Source organism: Arvicola amphibius, chromosome 7, assembly GCF_903992535.2.
Source record: "Arvicola amphibius chromosome 7, mArvAmp1.2, whole genome shotgun sequence".
Taxonomy (NCBI): domain Eukaryota; kingdom Metazoa; phylum Chordata; class Mammalia; order Rodentia; family Cricetidae; genus Arvicola; species Arvicola amphibius.
Genome location: NC_052053.1, coordinates 45,601,412 through 45,614,594, shown reverse-complemented (window position 1 = coordinate 45,614,594; position 13,183 = coordinate 45,601,412). Strand labels below are relative to the sequence as shown.

Genomic DNA, 13,183 nt, shown 5'->3' with positions numbered 1-13,183 from the left:
TGGAAAGATTAAAGTGCTCCCAGAACAGGCCCTGAGGCTATGAAATGTCAGAGGGTCAATAGATGGGGAGGTGGAAAGATGGATGGACAGATGTGTGGATGGGTGAGTGGACATATGGAAGAGTAGAAGGATAAATGGCAGAAGGTGAATAAATGGCTGTACAGACAGAAGGACAGATGCACGGGAAGGTGGCGGGAAGGATGCATGAAATGAATGAGAAAGAAGAGAGATGGGGAGGGGATGTGAAAGGAGGAAGAGGAGGGAAAGGTGAGGGAAAGCTAGAGGGAGGGATAGAAGGGAAACAAGAGGGGGAGGGGGGAGGGAGGGAAGGAGACGGGAAGGGAGGGATGGGTAGAGAGGGGAGCTGTCAAGCTTCTCCACAGCCCCAAGTTTTCCCTCACTTGACCACCCCAGGCAGCTCTTAGATTTCCAAGACTCGCTGTTCACCTTTGAGGGTGCCATGGTGCCTCGTCTTCAGGATCCTTCTCCCAGCGGGTAAGAGCAATGATGCCCTCTCCTGAGACCTGACCCACAACCCTAATCTTCTCCAAGATCTCGAGACTGGTATCTGAGTCCACACTGCCCCAACGCCAGTGCCAGCTTCCTTATTAGCAGGAGAGCAAGTGGTACCTGAAGACCATCTCCCAAGTGACCAGGACCCCTTTTACCATGGCCCTGGGCATGGGGACCCTGTCCATATCAGAGCTAAGGCAACAGGCCCAAGGTGGGCCATGCTGCCAATCAAGCACTGGTATACAGTGAGCACATAGCCCCCTCACCGGCGTCCTGTTGAACACTGCAGATGCTACAACCCTGCCAAACACTGCTCTTGGTATGGTGAACTGTCTGCCTCAGGTTCGGCCAGCTCACAGAGAATTCTCATGGGGGGGGGGGGGGAGATAGAGTGCATTGCATAGCACAAGGCCCTGGGGGGACCAGAGTCCCTGGAGGAAGTCAGCCTTATCCAGACATTTCCAGCAGGGGGCAGTGCCGCCTCACATTTGTGAACTAGTCAGGAAGCTGTCAGTCCTGGGCCACCCAGCAAATCCTCAGCAGCCTCCCGGCTTCTAATGCACCTTGGCATAGCCTCCAGGCAGCCTCTTCGCCCTCAGGGGTTCTGCAAGGACTGGCAGGCTAAGTCCTCAGCTGTGCCTCTCAGAGCCTCTCCTGGCATTTCTCTAGGGCTCTCCATTAAATAACCACCCACTCCTTCACTCTCTAAACTGAGGGGACAGTCACCAGGACACACTCCCCTCTGGGAATCTCCAAGTCCTCTGGCTCCCTCGCTGCTCTGATCCCTACCTACCCAGCTTTTCCGATATGCCTTAGCATTGCATGTTACTGCTGGAGTCCTCAGGCCTGGAGACAAGGATAGCCCCATTTGCTCCAAGATGTGTCACCTCCACCACAACCACTCTTTTTGCCACTATTGCTTGCTGGTGGGAAAATCTGTTCTTTCCTGTCCCTTGGCTCCTAGTACCAGGCACAGGAGCAGAGAAAGAATAGGGGCTTGGTGATATCCCAACCAAACATCATGTGTCCCCAGACCTGAGGCCCTGCCCCCCACCCTGGCCTCTCATGTTACACAGGCCTAGAGGCTGGCTCAGCTTGCCACTGCCTGATTCTGCTGCTGATAAACTTATCAAGCCAGGCATCTCTGGTCCAGAGGGACTGCCCTGAGCAGGCATTGCCATGGCAACCAGAGGCAGGAAGGAGGCCTTACACCAGGTTGCCAAGTGATGCCGGCAGGCAGCCTGGGTCTGTTCAGGTGGCAGTCCATTCTTCAGTACTGTCCCTGAAGGTGGTCAGTCCCGTGCACCACTCCAGGGAGACCTGAGCTAGGGCCAATCCTGCCCCACCTGGACTCATCTGTCTCATCCCGCCACCCATTGGTCACCAAAGGTCCTGAGAACCATCCCTTCTGCAGGTGTGTTGCCTTTACCAACTGTCACCTTGCTCCCTGGCCCAACCTGAAGCCTCTTTCAGGGTCCCTTGTCCTTTCTGAGGACAGACTTCTAGGGAAGGGTATGGCCAACAGAGACCAACCCCACTTCTAATCTGTGGTGATGTCAATAAAGAGAGAGCATGAAGCTGAGACAAGTTCCCACTTCTCTCAGAGGCAACCCTCTTTCCATACAGAGAAATGGGCCTGCATGAGCCTTGGGCACAAGAATTTATCAGAGGACCCGAGTGGGCTGGCAGAAGGGCTGTACTGGCCCTAGGTATCAGATGGGCAGCTCCAGGTCCCCTACCTCTAGACTGCCAAAGGTTCTCGTTGCTCCTGGAGATGGCACTGGCTCTACCAAGGGGAAGACCTGGCTCAGGACAATGTCTCTCTAGCCAGCAGCACCTCCCAGTCAAGAGGAAAGTGCATCTTACAAGGTCTTGCTGGCCAATTAGGGACCTGGGGGAGACTACTTCTGGGGAGAGCAGCTTTTGTTCGGATGCCTGAGAAAGTGGGAACGGCACTATGAGGGTCTTGAACCCCAGCATGCTGGGTCCAGCTTCCCACTGCCCTCCACAGTCAAGTGGGAAATATTTGGGGTATTGCAGCACGTGTGTATGAAAGGGTACACGATGGTGTGCTTCTAGGCAGCGATTTCAAGGAGCCTGGTTCTGCAGCCTGCTAGCCGGCAGCTAGAGACAAGTGTCCAACTCCTCAAGGCCCCTCAGGTCCTGCTCCCAGCCTATAGGTACCCAGGGCCTCCGGGGAGTAAACTCATTCGGAGAGAGGGGCATTCCGAGATGACAGGAGAGTGTCACCAAACTTGGGGGCAGATGCAGTCCAACCTGCAGACAGCATGGAGACAAAGGGCATTTATCACATGAGATGGCACAGATGGGGTATTGCTAACCTGTAATTAATCGGGCAGTTAGTTGACATCATGTACCTGGGGCCTCCGTGTGAACCTTGCCCACTGCAGCCAGCACAGAGGTAGGTGCACAAGGGCCAGGCTGGGCAGATAGCACGCACGGTCCTAGTGTCCACAAGCTGGTGCCCATTGGAGAGGGGTCCCAGAGGAGTGAGTGCATCACAGCACCACAGCCCCCCCTCCCCACTCCCATCACCCCACACGTCTGCAACTCCCAAGACAGGACAGATGAGAACCGAATGGAGATATATTTTGAAACGCTCATATTTGTCTCTCCTCTCACGTTTTTCTGTGTTTCTTTTCTACAATCCTGAGACTGCTGTTCATCAACCCCCAGCGTCTGCGCCACAATGTCCCAGAGAGCAGTTACGCAGGGAAGTCATTTCACAGTCAGACGAGTGGCGGCCAGGCCGGCAGGCAGGCAGGCAGGCACCGAGGACAGAGCAAGGCTGTTCAAATCACCAAGAAGGGGAAGGAAACCCTGCCAGTTGCGGCCCTCCCTCCCATCAAAGGAAGTGTCTCTCCGCGCTGTTCTCACAAGTCTTCAGCCTCCTCGGAAGGGCCTCCTCTGCCATCTCAGCGTCCTGGTGTCCCCACGCTTCTCAACGCTCCACAGCAGAGACAAAACAGGTGCCCCGCCACGCCATCCAGTTTACATGAGGGATAAAATTACATTTGTACAAAAATAGATTCATTTACCCTTCCCGGTGCGTTAAACATTCCTCTATCTTTACTCCCTGCGGACGCGGCATCCTCCCCACAGTGGCCGCGCATCCCAGCTAAGGCATGGCTAGAGATCAGGGCACTCCAGCCCTGCAGCATCTGAAAATAGATGCATCCCTTGCCTCCAGAGTCACCAGAGCCTGACTTCCCCACAGAAGGGGACCCCAGGTCCTTGCTCACAAGAAGCAAATGTACAGGAAAATGGGAAAGTCTTGATTAAAAAGAACACAAAACATCGGGAACTGTGCCGCATCTCCTGCCACTGCGGCCTCTGCAGTCTCTGGACAGCACATACGTGTTCACAACACACACCTGTGTGTACGGGGACCAGGTCACATACCCTGATTCTGTGATGGAGACAGCAAATGATTAGCCATTGGTTGCCTGCTCCAGCCAGGTCTTCTGGAATCCCAGGGGAGGGGGCGCAGGTGTCCCTTGGTACTGTCACCAAACTGCCTAGTATCCACAGGGATGCGGTAATTTGGAAAACTGAGGGTGTGGGGCCAAATTCCCTCAGTGAACTGTGGTTTCAGGGTGACATGGGCCAGAAGCTGCCACAGGCTCTGTGGTCATCGTCACTTCTCAGCCATAGGAGCCCCAAGTGAATCTCCAAGCAGGGAGGTGACACAGATGAAGAATATGGCCCAGAAGCAGCAGTGTGGATGTCATATGACCATCAGTGGCAGTCATCCAACGAGGCTGAGGTTGGGATGGGTGCAGAGTGGCTAATGAGCTGGCATTAGTGCTATCTTTAGAAAATTAAAGATTGTCCCACCAAAATAATAATAACAATAATAATTACAATCACCTTAATTGAACCAGATTGGTAACCGACTAAATGTCTGGTTAAATGAACCCAATTCTTTCCTTAGTGACACCACGCCCACACGTCCCCTGCAAATAACAGCACTGTATACACAATAATGGTGACAATGAGGCTAAAGAACAGGAAGCCCACCGGGGAGTCTATGGTGACCAGCGGTGACAGGTAAGGCTATGTGAACCACTGGGACTAGGGGCCATGGCCCCAGTTCCTGAAAGCCAGCCAAGCCCAGACATGGCAGCATCCCAGAGTCAGCCCCAGGACTTTCTCTGCTGGAGCCACGGACCATCCTCAGTGGCTCAGAAGAACACAGGGCACAGCCATATAATGGGGCCCAACAAGGGGAGCCGTGGTCTGCAGAAGGCACAGCACTAGGTGTGGGCCGGAGACTCTGTACCCCTGTTTGGTGCTACTGTTCCTCAAAGGCTGCATGGGGTTTCTAGGAAAGCCTAGAAGGGGCAGCTGGCTGGTCCTGGGAACTGTGAGGCCTCCCACACACATCTCTCATGCCACCACATGCGGCTACAGGGAAGATGTTTCTGGAACCTTCTATAGGTGCCTCAGCTGGCTCTTGTTAGGGACTTTGAAAAGCTGGAAAATGAAATGTGTCCTTCCTCATAGAGCCTATGAAACTGGCTCCTCCTACCCACTACCTCCAGCCCCAACCCCCTAGATGGCTGGCTCCATGAAGGTCTTCCTTTCTTACCCCTTTGCACCAATGGGAGACCAGCTGTTGGGGAGGCACTGTGGTCATCCCCACTAAGGCCCCTGCTCCTGACCAACCTGGGCCCCTGGGTCTGGGACTAGATCATGAAGACTGGGACCCAGGGAGGCCTCACAGTGCAATCAAGGCTGTTCAACCGGAGAGGCACACTCAGAGCCTGAGGTGAAGCCACATGGACAAACCAAAGCCTGAGTCCACACCCTGCCACCTGAGCAGGTGTGAAAAAGCCCTTGCTTGAGTAAGATTCTGAACATTGTCCACGGACAACATCACACCAAGAGGAATCCCAGAAAGGCCCATCAGCATTCCTAATAGAAGTGGCCAGTCCAGTAAGGGGTCCATGCGAGAGCCCCACACCAGGACAGTCACCTTTCCTATCTGCCTGGTCCATCCTCAAGGCCCTCTGGCCCCCTTTCAGGAAACCAGACAACAGCCCTCTTCCTTCCCTGAGCCTCAGGATGTCCGGTGTCCTACAAGAGGCCAGCAAAAGGACAGTCCATGTGTTGCCCACAGAGTTAGAGAGTCAGGGTGGCCTTCCAGGATGATCCTGGGCATCACCTTGCAGACCACAAAGGAAGATTTGGACTAGGGAGAAGACGAGTCACCACAGCTGGCTAACCTGGGCTGATGAGACATATGGTGGGGGACAATGACACAAAGAGGAACTGGGCGGACACGACAGAGAACCTCCAGCCCATGCAGCCTCGCTGGTGGGGGGGGGGGGGTCCCAGAATCCCGCACAGTGGCTGTGCTGACATCTCAGGATATCTTTGGAAACAGGCTTTACAGGTTAGCTATGACCCAAGGGTATAGGACCTGTTCCCTCTTGACCCCAGGTGGATTCCCACCCTAGCTGGGTACCAGGACTCTGAACAGGCAAAGATGGGCCACTCCAAACAGAGGTGCCACATGGGCATGTCGAAAACCAGCGACAGCAAACAGCGACGAGAAAAAGCCCTTCTCCCAGCTCCAGAAGCACCCCAGCCCCTCAGGGTGACTGCAAGGAAGCCTAAGAGCCTGATGTGGGGGAGGGGCTGGCGGGGTCTCAACCAGCTCTGGCCATGACCCTGGGCCAAAAAGGCAAGCAGTAATAAAGATGACAAGGATGGTGACGCATCTTTTGATACCACAGGGACACTGCACCCCAAAGGTCCATATGGGCCAGCAGAAAGAGCAGGGACAGGGCTGGAGCTGAGCAGCTGTGTCCAGGCAGGGCGCAGGTCCGGCGCACAAGTGGCAGGGGCCTAGGTGGTTTGATGTGGGGCCTCCAGCATCTCCATAAGGAAGGTGTCAATGGGTGTGTCCCCGATGAGCTTGAAAAAGAACAGGTGCTCCAGGCACTTGAGCCCGATGGAGCGCAGTGCGGGCAGGCGAAGCAGCAGCTTGGCGAACCTGCAGGATAGTAGAGAATAAGGATTGGCAAGGAGACCAGGCGGTACTTCCCCTCTCTAGAGACCTGTCCCTTCCCTAGAGACCAGTTGAGACCAGTGGCCTGAGACCTGAGTGTGGCCTGCAGAGGAAGCTGCCTGAGTTGACCGGTCAGGAAGATGGAGCAAGGAACTGGAGAAAGGAGGCTCCTTAGAGACGAAAGAGCACAAAGGGTAGGGCGAGGGTAGGGTGAGGTGCACCAAGATCCACAGGGCCCTGGAATGGAAGCGGGAAGACTACTGTCGGCCAGGACAGGCCCAACAGGATTTGGGAGAGAAGTTACAAGTGTGGGCTTGCTCCACGGGCAACAGGGAGCCACAGCAAAAATTTAAGCAGGTAAGAGCATGAATGGATTTGTGCACGAGAGAGGCCTCTGCAAAAGCAGTTACCTTCTAGAGGCAGGAGGGCCTGTCCTAGGAAGAGGCAACAGAAAGATCTGTGGGCAGCCTCAAGGGTAACATACCCAGTACTCAATGAGTGACTGAAAAGCCACAGGGTGGGGACCCCCATTGGAGGTGGAGCCAGCAGTGAGCTGGGGAATTCTGTGCTCCAGCAGGAATGTCAGTCTCCCACGGGCATCCCCAGCATGGTGCAGGCCCCTCCCCAGAAAGGACTCTGCTGGGCTACTTACTAGGTGCTGGGAAGGACCCTGGGTCCCTCTACCCCTGGAGTATTTCCTGGACAAAAGACTGATAGGTACGGGAAAGGAGTCTAACGGCTCATGGAAGACAGACATCCAAGCCAATCCGCCGCCGCGGCAGACACGAGAGGACAGTGTGGTGTGGGGACAGGACCTGGGGTCCCACATGTGACCTCTACGTCTGCTCGGGGGTCCTCTTATACACTGGAAGGGGCTCTGAGCCTCATTAATTATTAACCATGTCTTTCACTTCCAGGGAGGAAGCCCTGTGGCTGGCTGCCCCACCATCCTCAGTTTAAAGGCATAAGCATAACTTGGAGGCTGGAGAGGTGCCAGAGAACAGGCTGTTTTCTGCTGAGCTGGCGAGATGGGCTAAGGCAGGAAGCCAGGAAAAACAAGCCGTTGCCACCCTCCTGTCCTCCTCCGGGAAGTTTCACTTTAAACCAAACCAGATGAGGACTAAGCAGCAGTGTGGACAGTTAACTATGTACATGCCAGGCAACAAGATGGGTTAGTGTGCCCATCTGCCCAGTCCTCCCCACCCCCTCACACCAGTCTGCAGGCTGAGAGGCTGAGAGGCGCCCCACAAGAGGAGAAGAATGAAACATCAGACTGAGTCCAGGAATGCACCATTTCTCCTTCTGAACACCTACTGTGTGCCTAGCGCTACAGATGGGCCTGAACATGACCGTAGACACCAGTCTTCTTTAGGCATACTGAGAAAATGTGTGTTCCAGCTTCAGCCATCTCCTCTGCACGACTGTAAAGCACCTACATGGTGCTGGTATTTCCAGCCCTCTTAACGGGTTCAATTTACGAGTGAAGAACAAAAGGCTTCGTATTCACGAACAATGACAAGCACCTACTGTGCACCAAGAATTGGACCAATGCTCACAATGAGGTATAGGGAAGGTGTGTTGTCCTCAGAGCCTGTGAGTCAGAGGGTGGCCTAGTTCCTACTCAGGGCCTTCAAAGCATTCCACACTGGACCTGTGGAGGGCACCACTGAATTGTGGCACACAAAGAACTTCAGAGATGGGTGGCTGAGCCTGGGGGTGGAGGTGCAGCTCACCTGCCTGGCTGCTCCGGATACTTGTGTTTGCAATATGCCTCTAGTGATGCGTACACCTTCTCCCTCAGCGCCTCCACCTCGGCAGGGTTTGAAAGCCCCTTGGAATCTGTAGGAAGAAGTGGCCTCATGTCAGAGCCCCCAGACTGTCTCCAAGCCACACGTAAACACAGCAGACAGTATGCATGGCTGCCCTGCAGACTCACAGCTCACAGCCCCGGGGGATGGATGCTCTAGAGTCATGCCTTCACTCTGCCACCTGAAAGCCAAGGGACCGCCAACCAGCGCCTTGACTTTCAAGAACTTAGTTTTCCCAATTTTTTCCAGGTGCCCATGAGAGATAATCAATGCTTTCAATGCTTGGGCCCCAATCAACAAGAAGAAAGCTCCAAGCCCATCACCAAGGAACTCCCTGAACCACACCACGAGCAGATGCCCTGGAAGCTCCTCCTCAGAGCCTAGACGCTGACCACAATCCAGGATGCGTCTATGCCACAACCACATCATCCACATCAACGCACAGTGTCTCCGTGCAAATACTGAGGGTGGTCTGGGTCTGGGGGCTCCTTGGACTTGGTCAGATTTTCAACTAACCTAGTTCCTAACAGTTCCTCTCTCTCTCTCTCCCCCATAGCCCTTGGCCAAGACCTCCCTGGTTCCCCATGCCTCCAGCCAGGTCACACAGACCTAACCTGGGACCTATCAGTCTGGCCCAGGAATTACAGACTGGTAAGCTATCATGGGTAGAAGCCTATGCCCCTGCCCCTCCATACCTTCTACCCACCATGGGCAGGGCTGATGAGCCCCATCTGCCAAGCCTCCAACCCACATACAATCCCCTCCCCAGCAGACAAGGATGAACTTTCAAACACAAAAGCCCATGCATACCCTTCTGGACCAAGGGCCCCAGCCTCAGCAGCTCCCTAGGGCCTCGTTAGATCCACCCCCAACCCTGTGGGCCATCCCCCGAATCCTTGACTCTCTTCCCAAGGATCCCACACTCTCAACTATACTATGCTTCCATCACCACATGGAGTGGTCACTAATGGCATCTGTCACCAACCCAGAGCTGTGAGCACAGGCCCGGCCCACTCCTCACACTAGAGCCTCCCTCCCATTGCACGGTGCTGCACAGAAGACAGTGTCCAAGCCTTGTGACAGCAACAGCTTGGAGGCCTTGAATACTGTGGCTCCAGAGTCCCAGAAAGGACTTGCTATCCTCGGAAAGCTGCTCTCCACAACCCCAAACACCCTTGAAGCCAAAGTTCAAGACAATATTGGCTGCCCTTGGGATACCTAACAGGACGACAAGATCACCAACCCCATCCTGGGAGCTCACTGTGACAGAAGACCACCGTGGACAGCAGAGCCCACTAGTGCCAAATGGTTATAGAGTGCCACTTGGGCCTCTTGGTTAAGTCTCCATACAAGTGCTGTCTATTGTGATGGGGACACCGGGCCCTAAAAGTAAAGGCGAGAGGCAGAGCAGCCAGGAAGACACAAGTGCCCTTGGCCGCATGGGAGGCAGGAGGGCGATACCAGGGTTGAAGAGGACAATGGCACGCAGGCAGCCCAGCTCCGTCTTGTCCATCTGCATGTCACGCATCTTAGACACCAGCTCCGTTAGCACCCTGCAGAAAAAAAGCAGGTGTCAAGGTCCATGTTAGACACAGCCTTACTAGACAGAGCGCCACCAAGGGAGACCCACTGAACTCCTGGGGTGGCCAGGGTAGGCTGAACGTAGCTGGAAGCACTGGGCCTGGTCAGGGCCATAGGAAGAAAGCATCACCATGAGCCCATGGTTCTTTGCAGGGTGGGATCCTCCACCACCCCATGGCTGTCTGGGAATCTGGGCCCAGAGGAGGAACCCCAAGACTGCTGAGTCAAAAGATCTCCTGCTGTGTGGCCATTCCTGGTCGCCCTGAACTCATGGCTGTTTCCCTCAGCTCCAGGTTAGACTTCCACTGGGACAAAGCCTCATCACCACACATACAGCCTCCTCAGCAAGACAGGAACCTCTCCAAGGGCCTGCAAGTGTCTTTAGCTCACTCAACACGAATGCAGCTTGAAAGAATCCTAGGCCCCACTCCCATATCAGCCAGTCTCTCTGACCTCAGCAGCAAGGAGGAGCCCTGTTACCAGGGGTCAGACTCCACACGCAACTCACTTTGACAGTGAGGATAAGCTAGGACCTCTCCAGTCAGTGCTTGGGATCCCCAGGAAATCTAAGTATAAGGCCCCCAGTGCTGCCACTTCACTGCTAGCTAGGCATGTGGGTAGGGCGACATTCCCCAAAACCAGACTCCAGAGGGCTAAGCCCCAATACCAGCCCTGTGGAGTAGCCGCCTATGTGAGCTTGTCAAAGGCCCCCAGAAGGCTTGCAACACAGAGCCCGGCATTGACTGTCTGTGTGCTCTAACCGGTCTTTTCCTGGGAAGAGCTCCGTCTGTGTACTGTCTCCTCTGTAGCAGAGAGCACAGGTGGGTGGCCTTACAAACCTCAAGCTTCAAGGCTCTGAAGCGCAGGGACTCACCTGCCCCACCCCAGCCCTGCTCCCTCCTAAGGGCCTGTTCATTCCTACTCATTTCCTTACGCCCCTGTGCCATCCCCAGCCTCTCAACTTCAGCTGCCACTGAGGTCTGGCATGGGCCCTCAGCTTGTACATAGTGCTAACCAGGCAGATGAAAGGACAAGCAGCCACAATACCTCACCTGGTGGGCATAAGCAGGATAGGCAATTCAGGAGAGGAACTTGGTGGAGCCAGGCAGCCACTGGACACGGCGGCACTCCAGCCGGCCTGCTCCTTTGAGCATGTCTCTGAGAAGCAGCTAAGACAGTGCAGAGGCACACATCCATGCCCGCTGCGGGTGTGAGGCCCAGCAGATCAGAAACACCAGCCACTCGGTGCTAGTTCAGGGCACAGGTTACCCTGGGGCTACAACAGCACTGCTTCTGTCTGGGACGTGCCAAATGTTGACACTTATAAAGCCGTACCAGAAACATAATCTGTTTTTGTTAACCAAGTGCAGCTGTCCTTGTAGATACACAGATCACAAAGAAGGAAGGCTGCCTATGGCCTCAACTCCCCTGACAATGGACTCCACAGACGACAGTCTCCACATGTCTGGCCTGCATTTTCCACACTAATGTCTTTCCTAAGTAGAGGCTGTGCCCAGAAGGGCAGGAAGAGACCAAGGGGCCTGTCATCCACAAAGATAGCCCCACCCTGCCTACCTGCTGAATACAATGCATACTTAGCCAACTGGTCAAAAATGGTCCCCAACCCCTCTACCCATCAAAGGTGATGTTACACCACTCATGTGATAAAGATGGCATCCATTCTACCTACTCATCAAAGATCAGACCTTCCCCGCCTAACAAAGACAATGCCATCGGCTCACCTGTCAAAGATGGCGCCCACCCCAGCACTGTGAGCGCTGTTCCGGTGTACGTGCAGGCCAGTGGCAAGGAGGATCCCATCTTTCACAGCTATGGAACGGTGGGAAAAGGAGGCAATAAGCAGCTCGTTCCAGCCTGGGGGAGAAAAGCATATGGTCACTCCGCTGTTCCTATGACCCCCATCTCGTCCTTTCCCCTCTCCTCTGGAAGCGGCACGTTCTAGACCCATTTCTTTCCACACCCAAGTCAAGGGTCCCAAAGAGCAACTCCAGCAAGTGTCGTCCGGAGCACCTAAGTGTGAGCAATGCCTGTTCCTTCTACCAAGTATACCAGCAATGTGTCATCCCTGAGGATCCTGCACCAAGCACACCCCTAACAAATTCAGGGCAGAATAGAAGCTTCTTTCTATACTTGAAGAGGGCTCGTGCCTCGGAGGAGTCGGAACTCCCAAAGGCTTCCCTTGGGATGGCTAGGGAATGACTGATGCTAGTCTGGGCCGTGTGGAGCGCCCAAGAGCTGAGTACTGAGAAGAAAAGCCACCTTGGAGCCATGCATCGCAGGGCCCAGGACTAAGCAACCAGAGCTGCTGCACAAGCACTAAGAAGGGGCGTGGGGAGGGGGATAAGGAGAAGACTCTGCACAAACAGCCAGGGGCTCCTCAACAGGGCAGTGCATAAGCCTGCTCAACCCCTGTGTCCTGAGATCCCAGGCCCCACGGTTTCCCTCTCATGGCTGCCAGACTACATGGACATACTGATCTATCTTACACGGGAGAAACTGAGGCAGCCAGCACGTGAGAGGTGGGGTCTGTTATGCTTCTTGCCACAGGTTCAACCAACTTGGATACTAAAGATCACTCCCAGAAACATGACCTCAGGGACCCCACAAGAGCACGTGGGCAAACCGTGCCCCATCTCATATCTAATCAACTGAGCCCTACACTGACTGGGTCACCTGAGGTCCCAACCTAGGGCCATCTCTTTCACATGGGTTTCCATGCTTCAGTGGCTAGGGCAAAGACCTGGACAGCATGCTTCCCAGAGCCTCAGAGGAATCTCTGTTTACAAAGTGGGCCACACACCATCCCAACGTGGAACAAGTCCACCCAGGCAGAGGCAAACATGGCAGGACCCATTTTGCTAATCTCGGCAACCCACGCCCACCAAGAGATCCTTTCAAGCGGAAGGCAGAAAGATTGGGGTCTGTGTGAGCCTCACCCCAACCAAACAGCTTCCAAAACATTCCATGAAAGACAGGGATCCATCTATATGGCTCATTTTATCTACTGGGGTGGGCTGAGCTGAGGCTGAGCTGCGGCCCTTGGTGTAGAAAAACCAAAGCAGCTGAGGTGCTCAGGCGCCTCAAGAAAGCACAGCCTCCAGGGTCCTTCACGGAAAGTGAGGCGAGCTCCACAGCGAGCAAGAGCTGCAGATGCCATTCCCAACATATCCCCATCTCTCCACCTGAGCTAAGGATCCTAACCTTGGCACCCTACTAGTCACTG

General features: G+C 54.7%; 1 protein-coding gene across 3 annotated transcripts in view; it reads right to left on the bottom strand.

Annotated features, from left to right (window-relative positions):
* Nucleotides 1-3,102: 3,102 nt before the first annotated feature.
* Nucleotides 3,103-13,183, bottom strand: part of Rxra (retinoid X receptor alpha) — an 87,940-nt gene continuing 77,859 nt past the window's right edge. For all 3 annotated transcript variants that reach the window (XM_038336766.2, XM_038336769.2, XM_038336770.2), the window contains exons 7-10: nt 11,682-11,814; nt 9,820-9,911; nt 8,284-8,389; nt 3,103-6,535 (exon numbers count right to left, since the gene is read on the bottom strand). In XM_038336766.2, coding sequence (XP_038192694.1) covers nt 6,388-6,535; nt 8,284-8,389; nt 9,820-9,911; nt 11,682-11,814 — 479 coding nt within the window. In that variant the 3' untranslated portion in view covers nt 3,103-6,387. The remainder of the gene's footprint in view (nt 6,536-8,283; nt 8,390-9,819; nt 9,912-11,681; nt 11,815-13,183) is intronic.